Genomic DNA, 20,974 nt, shown 5'->3' with positions numbered 1-20,974 from the left:
AAACTTTAAACTAATAAAGATATTGAAAATCTGATTACAGCATCAGAATCGTCGTGCAAATGATAGTAATTTACATGTTTCTTTTTGAGGTATCATGATTCATCTGGCTAGTATTAACATCTATACAAACTGCGAAATGTCTGCCACGATGGTTTTACAAAGTCCGCCACCTTTGGCACTCTCGGCGTGCAAGCCTCTTTCACTGACGCAGCCTCACCGTGGAACTGCCAGCCTCGTGGCCGGGCTGCAGCCCTCTTGCTTCGGCCAACGTCCGGCACCACGTGGTCGGCCTGCCGAGCGGTCCACGCGACCATGACAACTCCGAACTTAGAATACTTTCAGGGCGCCACAATCCGCCTTTCAGAGGCGTCTACTATTGAACTTTGCATATCATCTTTGCCAATTGCTGTGCTGGCGACAGCTTACACCAGCACACTGAGGGCACGTGCAAGTGCGCTCCCTGGGATTTCCTAAAGCACTGTTGACGTATTTATGTGTCCCACTCTGCCGACCTCTCCCTGCTCCATAGCAGCTACTTCATCTCGATTAACAGAAAAGTTTCGATTATTCATCATACAAACAATGTACGTCTTTGAGTGCTGTCATTTGCGTAAACCTTGTTTCACTATCTCGAACGGTTTATGAAATATTATGTTGATTACGATCACATCACTATGATGCACAGGGACGGAAATGAACGCATTTCACGGAAGTGTCCAACAGATATTAAAATCAATAACTGGAGGACGGAATGAGATAACGATCTGTTCTAAGTTTGAAATAAAATTTCCATATTTTATCTACATTTCCAATAATGCAACGAATGAAGTGAAATTAAACATACACACGGTTAATGCAATGTGTTATTAGTTATGGAAACTCTTCCATATTTCGTGCAATGTTTTACTTAAGTTGACGTAGTGAAATATGACAAGAAGGAAATGAAATTCTGTACCTTAAGATGTCAGACAGTAGTATGTGCAAAGACGAAACTTCTTCACGCAATACTTTTCCAAAGATCGGATGATAAGTATTTCATGACAGCACAGGTATAATAATTTGGCCAGCAGTATCCACATTACACCCAGCACGTCTGAGGCAGTGAAAGTGTTAATATTGTAAATGCTGCAGTTATTTTAACGTTTCGTATATGATCTAAGTATAATATTTCTTATAATTTTCTATTTTTCATTAATGATTAATATTTTTATTTAAAATTGAATAGTTAATTATGGAATATAAATTGTTAATAATTTTCTTATAAATGTTGATTCTGTGAATCCTAATAATACTGAGAAAACTTTGTATGAATGATGTGTATAAACAGTAGTGTTGGTTGAAAAAATCATTTTAAAAGGTCAGTGTTACTGCGTTCTGCGCAAGGAAAGTACTGGATTGTACAGTATGATATGTTCATGATGAAAGAGGTGTTATGGTCGTTCTGACCGTTAGAAACTTAGTACCAGACAAGGGTTGCATGTATAACTAACTGATCACTGGCCTAAGGAGGAAGTGCAGTCGGATGTAAGTATGCCAATTCATACATGACTAGCTGCAAACTTTGCTGTGACATTCTGCTAATGCAGCACCTGCATAGTACCTCTAGGACAGTGATAAACATGAGTAATCATTAATATTAATATTGATATAATATACCTACAAAATATGTATAAGCCAATATTACCACCTAACTAGTGTATATGAAATCATATCAAAAGTGCTATCCTGACAGGGACACAAAATAAGACATAACTATTACTTTCACTTTACTGGAAATGAGATTTCTTGACAGGATCCAACTGTCTATCAAAAGATTCTGGCAGTGTCAATTAAATAAAATGTAAGGACTTACTGGAGACAGACCTGAGTGCCTGCCAAAATGTTGTACCAAGGTTTATCAAATAAAACGTAACCATTGAACTGAATGACTCGGTTTATGAACTATGACAATAAGAGATTTTCGAGTATCGTCAGTTATATCCAACAGGCTAGTTGTGGTGGTTCAAATGCAAGTTCACTAGCATTGTAATGGGACACCATTAATGAGATTAATGCTCAATGGATTTAAAAGTGCCAATGGCAAACAATTTACCCACTGACTTCTTGTAGATAAGTGTAATCAAACTGAGTGCCTTTGGTCGCCACTGGCCAATACCAGCTGAAGTAATATTCTTTTCAAACAACGCATAGCAATTAGGATCAGTATTTAAAGTAAAATCTTGATACTGATAGCTGTAGGAGTAGATTTCTAAGGAATTTCACACAAGATTTATTAAACCATAGATGAGTGGGTAACGTTAAACAAAAAAGCAAAGATAATTATGTAATTCAGGTTCATCCTCACATGGAATGAATTAATTAACTGTTCATTAGTACTCAGTGCTTCCACCTATTAGTGATGCTAAATTATTCAGAGCACCACACAGCATCATGGATTTTAGGATAGGCATGTGGTAACCTATGATATTGACGCACAGCAGAACAAGACTCACATGTGTGTACAATCTACAAACACAGCTATAAATGAGTTTCCCTTCCGAAAATCAGCGTTATAATAACACTACAGTGTTCTTGGCATAGTAGGTGGATTGCATTAGCAGACAGGTGCCAAGCCATGAGAGGTTTCATTAACTGGATAATCAAGGACTTGAACTGAACTGAGTAGTGATTTATTATTTATTATTTACTATTATTTGGTTATTATTTATCTTCACAGATCATGCACTCCCACAATGTGTGTTCTGGTGTGCCTGCACTGTCCCAGGAACAGCTATCATGTATCTATCTTCTAATTTTGTATAGATACTTAGCATAAGGGCCATAACAGTCAGCTAATGAATCAGTCCACTCGACGGGTTAAGAAACCTCGTTTTTACTCCCTCCCACTCGTTTTGCCACAGTTGTAATATGTAATCTTTTATTTATTACTTTTTAGGATTGGCCTCAGTTCCAGGCACCCTTCATACTTTCATTTGATTGCCTTTCTGTAGCCAGTAAAAGACCAGTTTTTTTTATTTTCCAACTATAGTGAGCATATTCCTAGAATTACTGACAAAGCATCCTATGGGGCAGTTCAATAGACACCCATTAATTTTGGCAGCACTCCTGACTGAACTCTCCTCACTAATGCAGCTGTCTCAACTAGCTCCAACCTATGAGCCCAAAGTCTCACACGATATCCTGTAATTGATGCTAATATAGATTGATGGTAAACTCTGATTGTTGTTGCCTGTTAGCTACGGTTATAACTTTATTCATCACATTTATACCTTTTCTGCCAGTTTTCTCTATTTGTAGTTCAAAGTTACGATGTTCGTCCAGAAGCATACTCAGCTATAGGGATAGATTTATTTAGAATCAGGAGTGATTTATTTATCGCTATCATGGGCGCCTCCAATGGACACTTGAATCGATATGGCCAAACTGTGAAAACAATGCTAATTCCATCTACCATATTTAGGAGGACAACGGTTCCATCCCGTGTCCGCCCATCCTGATTTAGGTTTTCCATGATTTCCTTGAATCGCTTCAGGCAAATGCCGGGATGGTTCCTTTGAAAGGGCACGGCCGACTTCCTTCCTCATCCTTCCCTAATCTGATGACACCGATGACCTTGCGGTTTGGTCTCTTCCCCCAAAATCAACCCAATCCTGTTCGTTCCCCTCAGTCCCTGATCTGACCCCCATATACCATAACTGATTAAAAATTGGCCAAGTTTACAGAGTAGATTCAGGAGGTTGAAACCTATTTCTTTAGCAAGGTATTTGCAGCCTACGTTAACTTTGGTGCACATGTGGGAGGGTATGACACTAACAGCCTACACATGTGGTATCTATTTACCAAATTTGGTTTACTATGCACTATGCCCCAATTGAACAAATTGTCCTGTCATGGGAAAAGTCATGTGTAACACTATACTGCACCATTTAGTATATAGATATAATATTTATAGCCAATTTTGGTATGTAGATGCAGTATAATGTGAGAATTTTTGCAAAATTTAACCATGAAATGCCTAGAGCATTTTGCTTATTGGAGCCGGCTGCGGTGGTCTAGCGGTTCTAGGCGCTCAATCCGGAACCGCGGGACTGCTATGGTCGCAGGTTCGAATCCTGCCTCGGGCATGGATGTGTGTGATGTCCTTAGGTTAGTTAAGTTTCAGTAGTTCTAAGTTCTAGGGGACTGACGACCACAGCAGTTAAGTCCCATAGTGCTCAGAGCCATTTGAACCATTTTTTGAACCACTTGAACCATTTTTTGCTTATTGGACTTGAAATGAAAGATACATAAAAACACAGAAAGTGTCAGATCCAATTTAGATAAAGTTTTAATTACTCAAACGTACTCAAATGAAATAGAATACGGTCGCCAGACTAATTAGGCATAGAAATGCGAAACATTTCTTTTAAAGAAAAAGTAGCCAGTTTTAGTGGAAAAACTCAGTCTATACTTGTTTCCTACGAAAATGCAGTGAAACCAATCACAAGCAAAAAAGTGGTAAAGTGGATACTAGCAGTTATTGTAAAACATGATTGGCCTCTGAAACACAAAAGACATTGGTACACTCATCAATTTTAAATACTTTGTCAAACCTGAGTAACTTAATCAGCACAACAATTGCAAGCCTACACTAACTGGAGATTGGACACAAGTCTAGTTTCATTTTGTGATATTTTCAACACAGCACGAATTCAATTAAATTTCACTTGCATTAAGATTCACTCTATTCTTTAAAAGCAAAAAAGTAACTGTTTTCATGGATAATGGCATTCATAGTAACCTTACCTTCAGTCAGAATAAAACAGCAAATGGGTGCTCATAAACTGAAATTGGACCTTTTAACACACAATGTGCACAAAACTCAACATAAATTTCAAAAGCCGTTAGAACTTACTACTATCATGTAACTTTGTGCATTTTGTGCAACTTTCAATGGGGAATCCCCTAATCTTTACTACTACAATAAAACAAACTATCCCACTTTCATGAATAATTTAAAGAATGCCAACTTTTGGAATTCTCTTTTTGAAATATTGATTCACCTTTTATGCATTTTTATAACTGATTTTACAGTGAATATTTTTACTAGGTACTGGTTTTCAAACCATTCATTAAGAACATTAACTTTAAAGTGACCACAAAATGGCTTGTTGTCTGTTGTCATCTCAGTTGTCTACATTTGAAACCAGAAGTTAAGCAAGTAATTTAAGAGATCACAAAACTTTAGAGTGAAGAAGTTCAATTACTGGGAGGTTTTCACAAAGCTACACTTACATCCTCTTCAACTTTACCAAAATCTACATTACTTTTAGATAACCTATTTCACTCAATTTTGAACAAATTTAACCAGTTAATCGTCTTTCTTTTTTTTATAATCATTTCTAACAATCTGGACACTCAGAAATCATTGTTCAAGCAGAGAGGATCCTGAGAGATATTTAGGTGAGGAACAGAATCAAGTTATGTACATAAATTTTGGTATGAGTTAACTTGTATTTGCACATACTAATTGTGCTGATCCATCACTTCATAATTCCTCCTCTCTGTTAATGTGATTGCGCAATATTGGTGGCGAGTATATGATGGCAGAGGGACTTGCCATTCGAATCAAATACTCTGTTATTTCTTCATGGAGGTCATCACGTTGTATAATACTTACAGGCCACAGAGCATCATATTAAATCCATTCATCCACCCAAGGCTTTGGCATAAGAAATCCAAGCACTAAAAGCGTAACTCGACACCTGCACAGTTAACTTCCCAACCACTAGCTGCCAACTGTACAGTAGCTAGCCTCCAACTGACTCTCATGAAAAGATTTCACTCACACAAATCACATTTTGTACGTGCTAAATAACTTCTGTTTAGAGGGGAACCACTCCATATTTTACCATAACATGAACCAAGAGAGCTAAATTTGGATCAGCAGTTACAAGTATCAAGTTGTAGTGTACTCTTCTCCTCGGGGTTCTGCCGTGAAAAATATAAAATAGAAAATATGATTGGGTTTGGAATTTTGGTGGTTTCAGTTACAGATAAGGTGGACTTCGTATTATTGATTGAGATAGTGCTGTAATTTGACCGTGCATGGCAGACCGGGTTGGCAACACTACAAAAAGCGACTGTACGGAAATAGCATCAGAAACTAATTGAAATTTATCTTATAATCTTGTTAGGTACGCAGTATTAATTACAATGTAGTCTTCATGGCTATCCTCCTAATTTCTCTTGTAGGACGACCCGTCTTTCACTTTTCTCCGTCTGTTGAAAACTTCTTCAAGTTGTCGCTGTCAAGATCAATTTACATATTTGATGATAACCACCTCGAGTCACTATTGAAACAACCTCGCTTTGTAATGTAATTTTAATTTCCACCCAAAAGCTCATTCAACACATCGCCGAAAAATACACGTCTTTAGTATGAAGACAAGAGAGAGAGTCTAATCAATTAGTTGTTAAAAACAAAAACCTACGCAAAAGTAAAAAAAAAAAAGAACAAAATTATTTATAAAAATCGGTCGCTGGCGCAGCGCTCTTCTGCGTGCGCGATCGTAAATTATATCTTTGTATTGGCGGAGGCGCGGTAGTCAAAGTACCATTACAAAGTAAACATTTTTAAGTAAACATTGCATTTACCCGTATTAACAAATCAATACAAAATTACTTAACCAAAATCATCCATTTCCAAATACAACCAAAGCTATTAGTCAATGAAGAGAAAACATAGTACAACATATCAAGAGCACATACCAAAGAAAATACACTTTATGTAAAGCATAATAATCAGAAGAACAACAATACATAAGATCTTACTATGGTGTTACACATGCCCCATGGTTCAGTGAGGTTTCCCAAACATCTATATCACTCAAGTAGTACTGGCTAAAAAAAAAATTATTCCATCCAACTTTCGTTGGGTAAGAGAAAACATGTTACATACATACAGTAAATACACTAAGAAGAATCATACATTTCTTCCAAAAGATTGTTCAAAAAGAAGCATATATATCATTTACTTTAAGAATAACAGGTTTATCGTAAAACAGGACATCATTACCCATTATCATCTCATACACAGACTGTCCAAATATTTTCTTTACTACAGAGAAAGTCATTTTAACATTATTATAAACAGACAAAAAAAATCCATCGTTAAACAGAACATCCTTAATCATCTTCATCTCATACATATATTATCCATTAACAGACAACCAGTTCATAAAACAACCTACACATTTATAAAACAAGTATAGCATTCTGTAGAAAAGCAAATATACATAAACTAAGACATACATTAACCAAACACAAAAGCATCCTACATTGCACATTTAATTAATAGCAATTCAAAACTTTTGTTCTAGAGAAGCACATAAACACTCCAATATATTTATTTAGAACCTAGCTTTAATTTCCACTGCCCTCATGTTACAACCACACAGTCCATTTTTGGTTGATTGCACAGACATACCTATAGTTACATTAGATTTGATATTGTTTTTCACTGACTTCTATAGAAATAGTCAGTCCATTTTTGCAACTCATAATTAAAACATACACAACATTAATCCAGAAAATTCAGCTTATTTTGTTGCCTGCAATAGCACTTGGCAAACCATGTCTGTAAACATTTAGGTACACAGAAACACGTACAAATTTCCTTTAAAAAGGAAATATTTTAACTGTATTCTTGCCCTGGTTGGCAAGTCTTTGTTATTGCCTGCTGCAATTGGCAGTCCTCTGTCATTAACTCTATTGTATTCTCTTTACTATTTTGGTTTGTTCCCCGACAACACATTTTTGGCATTTTATTTTATTTTATACTGCAGAAATTTTATCCTTGCAGTCCCTATTACATCATCTCCAGTAAATATTACACATTTGGTTCAATATATCTTTTTATGTTATACAGAATGTGAAACTTAAACACATATATTAGACACTGGTAACAAAAAACATTTCTTTTCAAATGACTACATCATAAACCTGTGAATTTAAATGTCATATGCAGGATTAAGTCAAGAATGAGATTTTTTCTATTCATTTGTCATTGCTTTTTCACACGCTTCTAGGTCATTACACATATCAACTCAGGAAATCATCTTATATTTTATTGCAAGTGATTTCCGTCAACTCCTGTGGTTTAGAAAAAGGAACATCTCACTTCTAACTCATACACATATAGTAGATACTTTTCCCTTGTTTTTGACAAACTTTTTCATCACCATTTTTATACAAAAACTTTTAGACATTAATCATACTAGAGTATCCATTGAAACTCTACTTTTACTTATTCTTGAACACCTTTCTTCCAAGAACTTTAGTCATTCATTTGCATTGTGTGCTTCTACTTCTTATTACAGTACCCACTTTACTTACAACATGTTTAGTCATTTTCTAGTGCACGTGTATTACTTATTTACTTCTTTATCCACAAACAATTACTGTATTTTGCATGGATTTATCACATCCCTTTAGCATACACACATCTATTTATTCTGATATCTATTCTGATAGGGAAGAAGGAAAGATGATAGTAGAAGTTCTGAATGCTAGAAGAGGAAGATTGACAACAGGAAAAGAAAAGGAAATAGTATTGTCAATAACTTGAGTACCTGTTGTTTGCCAGACACCTAGCATCGCATAGAGTGCAGTGCCCTCTGAGGGTTTTGATTTCATTCATTATTTGTTTCTGTGGACATACTATTTTAGGTTAACAATGTTTGTAACTCCCAAAGGTTTTCTTAATCTAGGGTATAGAAGAAAATAAGCACTGGCATGTGGAGCTCCTTGCACTTCAAATGGTCCATTGTAAATGTATTTAAATTTAGAAATTTCATCATTAATTTCACTAGATTTTTCATGTGCTTTCACCAGAACGTAGTCACCAAGTTTAAATTTAGTTGTTTTGAGGCACTTATTATGCCTTTTCGATCTAACAGCCACTTTCATTTCATTCTCCTCCTAACTAGTTCTTTTTGCTCATGCAAGTTAATCCCTAAAACAGGTGGAAATTTCAAGATCTCTTCAATAACTCTTTTGCTTTTATGGTTCAACAGAATTTATTTGGGTGTAAACCCCATTGTCTCATGGTAGAGAGTGCTCATGGCGTTTTCAAAATCTGTCACAAATCTGCCCCAGGCCTTGTGATTATGGTGGCAATAGGTTCTACCTAATCTTCCGAATGTCCACACATACCTTTCGACAGGGTTACTTGCAGGGTGGTAGGTAAAACTATATTTCACTTGTATACCATGTTGTCTCATACCTTCTTTCCATATTTTAGAAATAAACTGAGGTCCATTATCAGATAGGACTGCTCTGGGTTTACCAATGGTGTTAAAATATTCATTCATTTTACTAAAGATTGCTTTTGCAGTAGCTTTTCTGATAGGGTAAAACTTAATAAATCTAGAGAAAACTCCTAAAAATACCACAATATAAGACCTACTTCCTTATGTTTTAGGGAGAGGACCATACAAATCTACTGATAACAATTCCAAGATGTCTTTTGGCACTGTGTTTTGCATGTACCCTGGTTGGTCTGGTTAGCAACTTGTGCCCTATGACACACATCACAAGATTTAATTCTGTCAGCAATTTGCTCGGTGGCACCCACATTAATCACAATTACATCAGTTAATTTCTCAATACACTTTTTAGACCACAGTGCCCTAAGGCAAAATGGAAATAATCAATAACTTCATTTTCAAACTGCATAGGCCAATAAACTTTCCATTCCTGAGTACTTGCATCTTCCTCCTATACAATATTCCATTAAATATCTTATAAAATTAACTGATTTGTGGGAAGTTGGGGTTAATGAAATTTGTTTTAACAGATTTCCAGACCGCATACTCTTACAAATCTGTTCAGTTCTTTTTCTACCTGGAACGTCTTTGATACATCTCATGTGAAACTTACCACCTTTATTACATTCTTTCAGTAGGTTATTCATATCCTCTGGCAATGGAGATGAAGCATCGGCCACATGACATTCACTGCCTTTGATATACAAAATTTCATAATCAAACTGTTGTAAGTACAGAGCTCATTAACTTAACCTGCCAGTAAACAATCGACAGTCTTTCAAAAAAGTTAAAGCTCTATGGTCAGTATGAACAATAGTTTTGTGCCCCATAAGTAATTTCTAAATTTCTTTAAGCCCCAAATTATGGTTGAAGCTTCTTTCTTTGAAATAGTGTTATTTTTCTCATATTTAGTTAGATCTCTACTAGCAAAAGCTATAGTTCTATGTTTTGCTTCTGCAGATTCTGTGCTTTCTTGAAAGATTTCAATACTAATCCCCTATGCGCTACTGTCTGTCATCATGTGGAATGGTTCACTTAAAATAGGATGATGTAAAATAGTTTCTCTTATTAACTCAGTTTTCAAGTCTCTGAAGTCTTTCTGACATTCTGACGTCCAAATATATGCACTGTTTTTCTTTAGCAAACTGTTCAAATATGGGCTATTAAAAGCTTACCCCTTCGCAAATTTGCGATAAAAACCACAAAGACCAAGAAATGCTTTCAGTTGTTTTCTGTTCTTAGGTGGAGAACACTTTTCAATTGCATTTAGCTTCTCTGGGTCCTTGCCAATCCCAGCTGTAGTTACGATGTGTCCTAAAAACTTAATCTCCTGTTTTACAAATTCACATTTCTTCAATTTCAAAGTCATTCCTCCTGCTTGACGAGCAACGAGAGTTTTGTTCAATAGTTCACAATGTTCTTCCCAACTTTCAGTAGCAATCAACAAATCATCTATACAAACAGTTAATCTGGCACAAAGTTCTTTTTCTAACACAGTATCTAATGCTCTTATAAAAACTGAAACAGAAGTATTTAAACCAAAAGGTACAACTTTATACTGATAGCATTTCCCTGCAAACACGAATGCTGTATGTTTCTGGGAATCTTTGTGTAATGATTATTTGCCAATATCCCACAGTGAGGTCAAGACTAGTTAAGTACATTACATTATGGAATTTTTGCAACAGATCACCCACGTTTTCTGACCTGTCTACCTCTCTCCTGACAATCTTGTTCAGTGTTCATGCATGAATAACAACTTCCATGCCACTGTATTCCTTATTTACTATAATAAGTGGACTATTATATTTACTGTTGCTTCTTTCAATCACTCCCCATTCTAACATTCTGTGAGTTTCCGCCTGTACCACTTCTTTCTTAGCTATTGGCACTGGATAGGGTCTTACACAGAATGGTTCATGTTCAGCTGCATCGATATGGTATTCAAAGTTCGTGACAACACCTGGATTATCAGAGAGTACTTCCCTGTTGTTATTTAAAACAGCAAATAGTTCATCTTTCTGTTCACACAAGAGTTCTTGGATAGCATCAACAATTTCCTTAAAATTGTCAATTTTTTATTCATTCAGTATTAAATTTTTCACATGGTAGATTTCATATAAGTGGGACAAACCATCATTTTCAGATTCTATCTCTAGCATTATGGATTCTACATTAGCGCCATGTACAGTGTCATCTTCTCTAAATTTAATTTCTAATGTATTAGGCTCCCTATTAATTTTAACAATTCCATTACGACAATCTAAAAACACTTTTTCTTTGTCCAGTCAATCAATACCCGAAATCATCTCAGCACTTAATTCAGGTACCATAAAATGTCATGTTCAAATTTCTGTCCTTGCATTTTAAATTCAATCAGTACATTTTTCCAAATGGGTTTGCTGGACTTGCCAGTAGCTCCTACAATCTTCACTCCACTCACAGACATTATTACTAACCCTGGCTTACTTGAAATATGTTCAAAAAATGATTCTGATACAGCACTAATTTGTGATCCTATACCCAAAAATACTTGCAACTCAATATTATAAACGTTACTGGTGATAATGGTTTTGTTTAACAGTTCTAGAGTCTTTCACCTCCTGTTCTTCCCACAATAAATTATGTTCAACCATTATGTCCTTCCAGGAAATGTTACCTGCTTATTTCTGTTGTATACTGGGTGGCTTTTTAGGTTTCTTGATCTCTATATCTCTAGCGATCTTTAACAGTTCTCGTCCCTCTATGATTTCATCAGGTAGTTCTTCTGGTTCCTGCAATTCAAATTCTTTCATGAGATTAATTAAAGCATGCCCCAGCATAGTATCACCAGTGGCTCTTTCGGTTTTGCTTCACATTCTGGATTTTGTTTGGAAAGATTGTCACTCATTCTTTTGTATCGTCTTTCGGTAAATGTGTACTCACTTTCCTCTACCTCCGAGAATTCATTCTCATCTAAATCTATTCATTTCTAGTTTCTTGTCCATTTTAGTTAATATTATATTCAGATATCTTTCACTTTCAATCTTAGATAACTTTCTGCTATTTACTCTTTCAAATTGGCTGCAAGTTCGTGCAGCTGGACGTTTTATGCTCACTTTACTTTTGTAAAACACGTAATACTGCAAAGCTGTAAAATCAACAACGTCCTGTCACTGGAGGCCACATATAACATTAACTGCCTACTCGTGTGCTATCTACTTACTAAATTTGGTTTACTATACCCTATCCATTTGCACACTGAGACTGTCACAGACCTTATGAAAGAGCCCTTCCAATCATTCTTCCTACTTGGAGACTTTAATGTCCTAAATATCTTGTGCAGATCAATCTCTACTTGTCCTCACCGTCGCGTTTCGGAGAGCTTTCTGATGTCTCACGAGCTGCATATCCTCAACACAGGCACTCCCACTCCTTTCTGTGCTGCCACTGGGTCACTGTGAGCCAGCTACCTCTCTTTCTGCTCTCCAGGCTTCGCAGACCAGGTTCAGTGGGCAGTCACTGATGATCTTCACTCAGTGACCGCATCACAGTCTGTATTCATCTACTGGATGGAGCATTACCTGCACAGAAGCCACCAAAATTGTTGGTCAGTAGGGCTAACTGGATGCTTTTCGTCCATCTGGCTGTGTCTGAAGACTGCAACAGTGTCAACGAATGGGTGGACCACATCACACGATAGATCCATCACACCACTGACTTATCAATCCCAAGGTCCTGTTGCTTGTTGGACTGGTGTGTGTCGCTCAGCAATCCAGGACAGGCGTACAGTTAGCTCTTCAACTATTTAAGTACAGCCCAGCAACACACAATCTCACAGCCTTTCAGGTCACGAGAGCCAATACTTGACACATCATTAAGGAGAGCAAGAAAACGGCGTACCAAGCGTTTCTGGACTTTGTCAACCATTCCACTTCTTCTACAAAAGTACTGGAACCCATTATGAGGGTTTCTGGCAAACACAGTCGTCTACCAATAACACCAGTGCTGAAACAGAAGTGTCTCCAAACTACACCCAGAAACATCACTCAAACTCTGGCAGATCATTTTGCAGCGACTACTGCTGATGCCAGCCTTCACAAGCTGTGAAGGGAAGACCCTTGAGCGAATAGTTAACCGTCGTTTGGTCTGGCTGTTACAAACAAGGCAACTGCTTAACCACTCTCAGTGTGGATTCTGGAGGTTTCGATCCACTGTTGTCAACCTGACTCTACTAGAGGTGGCTATTCAGCAGGCCTTACTATGTAGACAGCAGTAGCACTGTCTTGGCATATTCTCTGATATCGGTAAGGTGTACAACGCTATGTTTCCGGGCTTCAGTTTTAACTCCAAATTTTCGTGGTTGCCACACCTGTGAGACCTGAAAGCCAGAAACCAGAAGGCACAGTATTCTCGTGCAACTCCACGAATGGGGCTTTCATGGTCATCTCACCATCTTCATATGGTCCCTCATGTCTAAGCGCTTTTTTAGGTCTTGATTTCGTAACACGCTGTTGGAATGTTTTGAGCAAGGGAATGGTGTTCCTAGAGCAATGTTTTGAGTTTTAACCTCTTTTTTTTTGCGATAAATAGTATCACATATACAGAAAGGAGCCTTGTACAGTGCTTCTTAACTGTGGACAATTTTGCTGTTTCATGTTCCTCCTCCAGAAGTGCTACGGCGACCCACCAGTTGCACTTAGAGTGCGGAAGTTAGGGAGGTGGGCTGCAAAGACAGGTTTTCAGTTTTCTGCAGATAAGAATTTTAATTATTCTCATTGTAATTTTAATTTACCTGACTTGCATGTGAGGGATACAAGTCGACATTTTTAAGACTCAATCAAGTTTCTGGTCCTCAGTTTGAACTCCAAATTTTCGTGGTTGCCACACCTGTGAGACCTGAAAGCCAGAACCCAGAAGGCACTGAAAACTGTAAAGTGCTTTGACCTAAGGTCTAGGGGATGAGACAGGGTGTGTCTGCTCCAGTTTTATAGGGCTCTTGTGTGTTCGTGGCTAGACTATGGATGAACAGTGCACAGGTCAACGAGGTCTTTTTACCTCAAGATTATTGACGCATAAGGATATTAGGATGCGCTTACAGAACCAGCCCCATACCCAGTCTCTGTGCTGAGGTTGGGAAACCGCCATTCACCATCTAGCGACACCTCCTCATGGTGAATCAGGCATGTAAGTTTCTTGTAGCTCCAACTTCACCTACACACCATACCATTGCTCCTCCACTTCTGGGGGACTGATGACCTCAGAGGTTTAGTCCCATAGCGCTCAGAGCCCCCCCCCCCCCCCCCCTCCACTTCTGGAATGCCTTTTCTCCATGAGCAACATGGACATATGGACACTAGGTAGGGCATGTGCTGTAGTCACTTGGTGTGGAACAAGTGCAACCCCAGATGCAGTGTTTTAACAGTCTGCTACCCTGACTACTGTAGAGGTCCAGAGTAACTTTAGATTTAGTGTAGTATAGCAGATGTAGCACTCCAAAGGACTTTTTTAATGGTCACCAAACCTTTAGAACTGTCTTTATGGATGGGTCGAAACAGGGGGACACTGTTGGTTGCACTATTGTTTTCTCTGTTTGTATACTCAATGTCTGACTGCCTTGCAAGTTTTTTGTCTTTGATGCAGATTGACATGCGACCTTGCAGGCACTGTAGCAGACGAGATGTGCTTAACGTGATAAATTTCTTGTCTTGTCTGATTCGCTAAGTGTTCTTCACTCTCTACAACGTTTGTACCCAGTAGCTAAAGTAGTGCACAATATCCAGGACGTCCTCCTCCAACTACAACGGCAGGGGAAGGAGAAGTCAGTCTGCTGAGTGCCAGGGCATGTGGATATTGCTGGAAACGAAAGGGCAGGTCTAGCAAGCAGGGAGGCGTGCCGTGCTGCTGAGTTAGCGCGGTGTGCCATCCACCTGCCTGCTGTCTCCTTGCTTTTGGGTCGGTGGGAGGATGAGCGGCTCCCCAGTCGTCTTCACACAGGCCACAGCCCTATGACACATGGCTTCTTGCTCCGGTGAGGACTCTGTCCATTGTGTAGTACTTGTGGCATACAGATCATAGTGTGCCAGATTTTATCAGACTGTGTTTTATTCTCCGACCAGTGGGCAGCGACTGATTTGCTGATAGATCTGCCCTCCGTTTTAATTAACGTTCAAACGAATGTGATGAGAGTCTTATGGTTTTGTGATTTGTCAACTATGTTTCCGAAAATTTTAGGGAGATGATTTTAACGTATTAATTGTGTGCCCAGCTAACCTATCTTTTTCGTATGTGGTCAGCCAATCAGATTTCTTAGAGTCTCTTTTTTTAGCTCACCTGTCCTTTTATTTCCGTTTTAATCCCAGATATAGCACCTTTCACCCTTTATCCGTTGCCTTAACTGGTGCGAGACAGAGTGCTTGTGTGGTCAACGCGAGTGAGGTGGCAGAGAGAGGATGAGCGTCACTTTAAAGGTTTCCTCCTCACTGTGTGATACCATTTTCTTAGTTTTATCCACATTTGTTTCTTTTAATGTGAGTAAGGGTGCTGATAATCTCGCTGTTGACCGACTGTAAGCTCCAGACACACACACACACACACACACACACACACACAAACACACACACACGCACACCTGCAGCAGTTACTGAGATTAGCGTTCACATGTAGACAGGTAAACGTGCCATGGTAATCGCATGGTTTTCACTCAGGCAAGGACTTTAATTTATCAAAGCTCAGGAAGTTTGCACTAAAAATTTACAGATGATATACAAAAACCTATTTCGTGAACCTGTCTCTCTGTTAGTGGAAATTGCGCCAAAATCTCTACAGTAGAGCCTGAGATTAGGCTTCGCTTCAGACTCCAAAATACGGCTAGAGACTATAAAAAATAATACTTGTTGTTAACACTCTTGGGCGAGACACGGCAGGTCGCAACTAGTCGCTCCAAGCAGCAGTCAGATACTTTATTCATTAACTTCGGCCTAAATCCTTTCATTATCAAATATTTTTTAATGTGGTCATATGTTGGTGACCACAATGTTTGAATGTGAGCAACTCTTGCGAAAGGATTTCATTCCAGACTGCTCGGCCAGTTGAGGAAACACGCTTTCATTTGTATTTTTTACGTCCAGCACGCTACCAGCCTTCGATACATAACCAGCTTATTGCGCTCAAACAAGCAGAGCTGCTTTACGATTTGCACCATGGCAAATACTCTCATAATGTTTTTCGTTGTTTGCCCTCTCTGTGGACCTTCGTGCATCCATACACGCGCCACTAAACGCTCCTTTACAGTGTAACTGTTTCAACACGAATTCACAACTGAAATGGTGCTGTAGTGAAACAAAAGAGTATAGTAATTACACCAACGCTTTTCGTCAGCTTCAAAGGAGGGATACCGAGCAAACGAATGTATGTCCTCAATGATTGCACAAAGTCACCCACCATGTTAACCGAGAGCACAAATGCGCTGCTTCCTGGACTAGGGTAGGCGCGCCGGCCCCAGATCGAATCCGCCTGGTGGATTACCAACGAGCGTCGGTGTGCCAGCCAGCCTGGATGTGGTTTTTAGGCGGTTTTCCACATCCCACTAGGTGAATACCGGGCGGTCCCCACGTCCCGTCTCCATTACACGACTCACAGACATCTGAACACGTTCACACTATTCCATTGCTTTCACTAGACGCAGACAGCTGGGTCTACACTAATTCCATCTTGGGGGGGGGGGGGGCGAGGTTATGGGGTGGGGATAGGAAGGGGATCTGGATGCCCTCTACACTAACAATGGCAAATCCATAGTAACAACGCCGACCCTGCGTTGACGTGGGAAAAAGGCGCAAGGAAATGATGAAGAGTTACTGTAGATAGTCAAGAGGGTTTGGGGGACTTCCTGGATACTCTGTAGATGAAAACGAATTGCGTACTCTTCTCTCGATTCAACTCTGGTATATATCTTTCCAAATACAAAAAATTTTGTTGACATTATTTATCATCGATGATGTAGTTAAAATACACCTGGTCTTGTGATCCAGAGGAGCCTCTGGGATCAGATGTGTACATCTGCTTCTGCATACATTTGGTGTGTGAGCACCACTCAACTCGCAGTGAATCTTTTGCAGATGAGGAGTGGCAGAGGGAGGACAGAAGCAACGCCATGGTCTCCGTGGACACTGACTGCGTGCAGCTGTTGGCGAACGCCCTCGACCACCCCACGTGTCCGCTGGAAGACCTGCCACCGGAAACCAAAAACCTGCGCGAGCGGTGCCGCGTGCAGCTGTGGGACGACGTGGTGCAGAGGTCGCCCCACGTACCCGTCACCAGCTACCTGGCCTACACGCAGAGGATAAACGTCAACCTCTGCCTGCTGGCCTGGATGACAGCCAACTCGTTCAGCGTTTGTCAGGACGTCCCGTTTAGTATGCTACAATCCGTACATGATGCTCGCTGCTATTTCGACAGCCCTGACGATCAGTCCTGCCTGCAGTCGAACGCTACAGACGCCATCTGCTCTGTTTCCAGAGCAGTCCTGTTGCTGATGTGTGGCGACTTTTCTTTCCACAAGTCTTTCGATTTATGCGGCGTCAGTTTCTACACAAACGGATCGCACTTCACGACGTACAATTTAACATGGGAAAGAGAGTTCTACAAAGGGTATGTGAGGCCAACAGAAAGGGCTCTTAAGTACAAAGACAGCTTGAACAGTGCCACCTTGAAATACAAAGATTTCAAAATCGACAGCTTAAAACCTTTAGAAATGTCATTTATAGCCTTAAATATTATTTTCCGCTTTTTGACCACTGTTGTATACATGTACCTGCCCCAGTTACGTAATGTCCCGGGAAAGATATTCTTGTCCATTCAGATCACGGGTATAACGCAGATCTTGTGTTCTGAGGTCATTTATCGTATGACAGGTGTCCCCGACCTATCTACGATGGTCCACATTGATAGTGCCCTCACTCTTCTAAGGTGTATCTGGCTAAACTTATTCTGCTACCAAATGTACGCGTGTGTCCGTCATCTTAGGCTCCCCGACGACCTGCCACCTGCTGAAGCCAGAAGGGTATTCCGTGGTCAAGCGCTGTACGCACTGATACCGTGGAGTGTGGTATGCATAGCAACTATTGCTTTCGAAAAGATGAGCAAATATTACCTGATGCACAGTCGGATAATATTCCTTGCGGGGATTTCTCTATCGATAACTTTCAATTTGGTTTGTCTTGGGTCGGTGGGATACATGTACTTACATGCTCGGAACTCCATGCGGCAACTCAAAATCTTTAGTAACGATAAATTTGCCTCTAAGAAACAATATGTTTTTATGTCAGTTAAGGGTGTTATTTTGAGCGGGATAGGTATAATTATTAGAATTGGGTTCCACCAGGCACAAGGCATAGCGCAGTTTGTGTACTACGTACACATAGCCACGATGCTGCAGGGACCACTGCAGTTCGTTTTCTTCATTTGTAATGGAACGACGCTGCCTCTGCTCAGGAACAGAGTGCTGTCGTGGTGGAATCCGGATATCATACGCCCAGGACAGGAGCTCTGTTCAACAGCTGAGAGAAATCTGGAAAGGAGGAGAAATGAACGGTCTCTCCTTGCGCAATCCTCGTTGTAAGTTACATGGATATTGTTTCCAAAGGGCTGTCTCGACTGTAGGCAGGACTACAGCCAGTGACCAGTCATAATGATTGAATCCAGCTGACAACACAAAATTAACTCCTACTGCTAACGCAAAACCAGTGTATTTTTCTCACTTGTTCTAAATTATTCTACATGTCTGTGTTTGTCTAGTTAATTTAATGAATTGACATTAAGTAACTACTATTAAAATGTAATTTGCTACAAGATAATAAGAATTTCTTGCTCCATTTCTTCCAACCCACCCTGTGATAACATGTTAACTTGGTCTCCAAAATTTTCACAAAAATATTTTGTTATCCATAGCATATGATAAAAACGAAAATACTGCAAGAATTTCTTGCATATGAAAAAAATATTTCAACCACTGGGCAGTGAAGGGAACAGAATATACTCTTGCAATGTCTTTGCAGGAATGTTTGCCTTTCCCATTTATTCCTACAAAGCTTCAAAAAGATGTCTACGTTACCCTTCTTATCTTGCAAATAACTGCAGAACTGTGCTTCGTCTTTTGTCTCACACTAGATCGCTCAACCCAAAATTCTGTCTCCGACTAGTACTAGGAATTTTTTAATGACAATTTACATGACTTTCACCTCTGGCAACGCATTGTGTATCTGAAAATTATTCCCTTGTACCATATTTAACTTCAGCTTGATACAGAATTTTTTTGCGAATTTATTTACTTATCTACATTGTTCCATGACAGTATTTATTTTTTGGAAATATGCAAGTCTTAAGAATTGTATGTGTGTATTACGTGTATGTTCAGTACTGTGCCAAGAAAAATTAGTATCAGTGTCAAACCAGAGGAGCAGGAAGATGGAGATAACTCAACTGTGTGGTAGAACATGTAATGGTGTTCGTAGCGCTGATTAGTGTTCTGATTGGTCAGAGGGGCACAAAATGTTGTAGTATGAGACAGTAACAAACAAGTGTCGTTGTGACATGTTGTTTGAAGTGAATGCATAGTGTTAAAGGACAATTGCACAGGACACAGGAATAAGAGCAGTTGTTGTACAGGATGTTGACATACTGATTGAGAAATACAGTAAGGTATTAAAGAAAACGTTAAAAATTAATGTATATACGGCGTAGCACTTGTAAAGAAGAAACCATGTTGTTTAAAAGTGTATTTTTACAATTAATGTAGTGCAAGGGAAAAAAATGTGTCAGAAGTTAATGTGAAAGAACATATGTCCGGCAAGAGTTATACAGTAAGGGCGTAGTACCTCGAATTTAGTGTGATTTGTGATCAACAGATGATGGCCAATTTGTTCGAATAAAAACAGAGTGAGCGAACAGTGCAAATGAAACCGATCCCTGTGTGAATTTAATATACTCTCCTACTGAGCATCACTGCCATAGACGGTGTTACATAGAGCCATTTTTGCAGAGACTGTCAAGTTACAGCGAACCTTACGGTGAATTTAATGGAGGAAGGATTGCTATTTTGAAACTAGAGATTGCAGCATCCCTCGCCATCTTCGTATGACACGAGGTAGGTGTGACGTGCAGCTCAGCCTACCTACATACCTATTTGATCACATACACACTCACTCACTCTCAAACACACACACACACACACACACACACACACACACACACAGGTGCGCGCGCGCGAGCACGCTGCAGAACCGAAACAAAGTGATGAACTCCTTCCGTCGTTTCTTCGGAACCCCTGCAGCGTCGCGAAAACACAATCGCGGTTTGCCCCGCGTCAGCCGGCCGGAGTGGCCGAGCGGTTCTAGGCGCTCCAGTCTAGAACCGCGAGACCGCTACTGTCGCAGGTTCGAATCCTGCCTCGGGAATGGGTGTGTATGATGTCCTTAGGTTTAAGTAGTTCTAAGTTTTAGGGGAGTGATGACCTCAGATATTAAGTCCCCGCGCCAAACACATCACGTGACGCTCTACTCCGCGTGTTTAGTTGCAAGTAGTTTACTGGCGGACCCGGATAAATTCCCTACACTAGCAAAACCGCTCTAAATTTGACGTCGTCATCTTCGCTTTGATCAGCGAGGCATAGTTAAGCTTCACCAATCTAA

General features: G+C 39.5%; 1 protein-coding gene across 1 annotated transcript in view; it reads left to right on the top strand.

Moving 5' to 3' along the window:
- The window catches only part of LOC124591157, a 61,739-nt gene extending 41,962 nt beyond the window's left edge, over nt 1–19,777 (top strand). The window contains exons 6-7 of the mRNA XM_047131708.1: nt 17,405–17,936; nt 19,702–19,777. Coding sequence (XP_046987664.1) covers nt 17,405–17,936; nt 19,702–19,777 — 608 coding nt within the window. The remainder of the gene's footprint in view (nt 1–17,404; nt 17,937–19,701) is intronic.
- The last annotated feature ends 1,197 nt before the right edge of the window (nt 19,778–20,974 follow it).

Source organism: Schistocerca americana, unplaced genomic scaffold (genome assembly GCF_021461395.2).
Source record: "Schistocerca americana isolate TAMUIC-IGC-003095 unplaced genomic scaffold, iqSchAmer2.1 HiC_scaffold_81, whole genome shotgun sequence".
Lineage (NCBI taxonomy): Eukaryota > Metazoa > Arthropoda > Insecta > Orthoptera > Acrididae > Schistocerca > Schistocerca americana.
Note: the sequence above shows the minus strand (reverse complement) of the source record. Positions and strands in the feature narration are given on the sequence as shown.